This window comes from Calidris pugnax, unplaced genomic scaffold, assembly GCF_001431845.1.
Source record: "Calidris pugnax isolate Ruff unplaced genomic scaffold, ASM143184v1 scaffold8, whole genome shotgun sequence".
Classification (NCBI taxonomy): Eukaryota; Metazoa; Chordata; class Aves; order Charadriiformes; family Scolopacidae; genus Calidris; species Calidris pugnax.
This window is the reverse complement of record NW_015090830.1, coordinates 2725823-2726097: the sequence shown is the minus strand read 5'-3', so window position 1 is coordinate 2726097 and position 275 is coordinate 2725823. Positions and strand designations below refer to the sequence as shown.

Sequence of the window (275 nt, the reverse complement as noted above, 5' to 3'; positions counted from 1 at the left end):
GTTTGCCGCCGGTGGCTGCGGTGAGAGGTCTGGGGAGAGCAGGCACTTGGCAAACTCCCGGCCCGTTAATCCGCTCAGCATCTCTTTGAGGAGATTTGGGGCTCGGGCTTAGGGCGCTGACAGCAGGGCACCCCCCGCCGCCCCCTGCTCGGGGCCGCTCTCCGTCTCACCGCCGGGCATCTCCGCCGCCGGCGCGGGGCAGACCCGCTCCCCGGCCAGCTGCTCCCCGTCCCCGGACAGCAGCACCATGGTGGCCCCGGGGCCGGAGCGCGGGG

General features: G+C 73.5%; 1 protein-coding gene across 1 annotated transcript in view; it reads right to left on the bottom strand.

Annotated features, from left to right (window-relative positions):
* Nucleotides 1-249, bottom strand: part of ANKRD33B (ankyrin repeat domain 33B) — a 46439-nt gene extending 46190 nt beyond the window's left edge. Inside the window, exon 1 of the mRNA XM_014940765.1 lies at nucleotides 122-249. Coding sequence (XP_014796251.1) covers nucleotides 122-249 — 128 coding nt within the window. The remainder of the gene's footprint in view (nucleotides 1-121) is intronic.
* Between the last annotated feature and the right edge of the window lie 26 nt (nucleotides 250-275).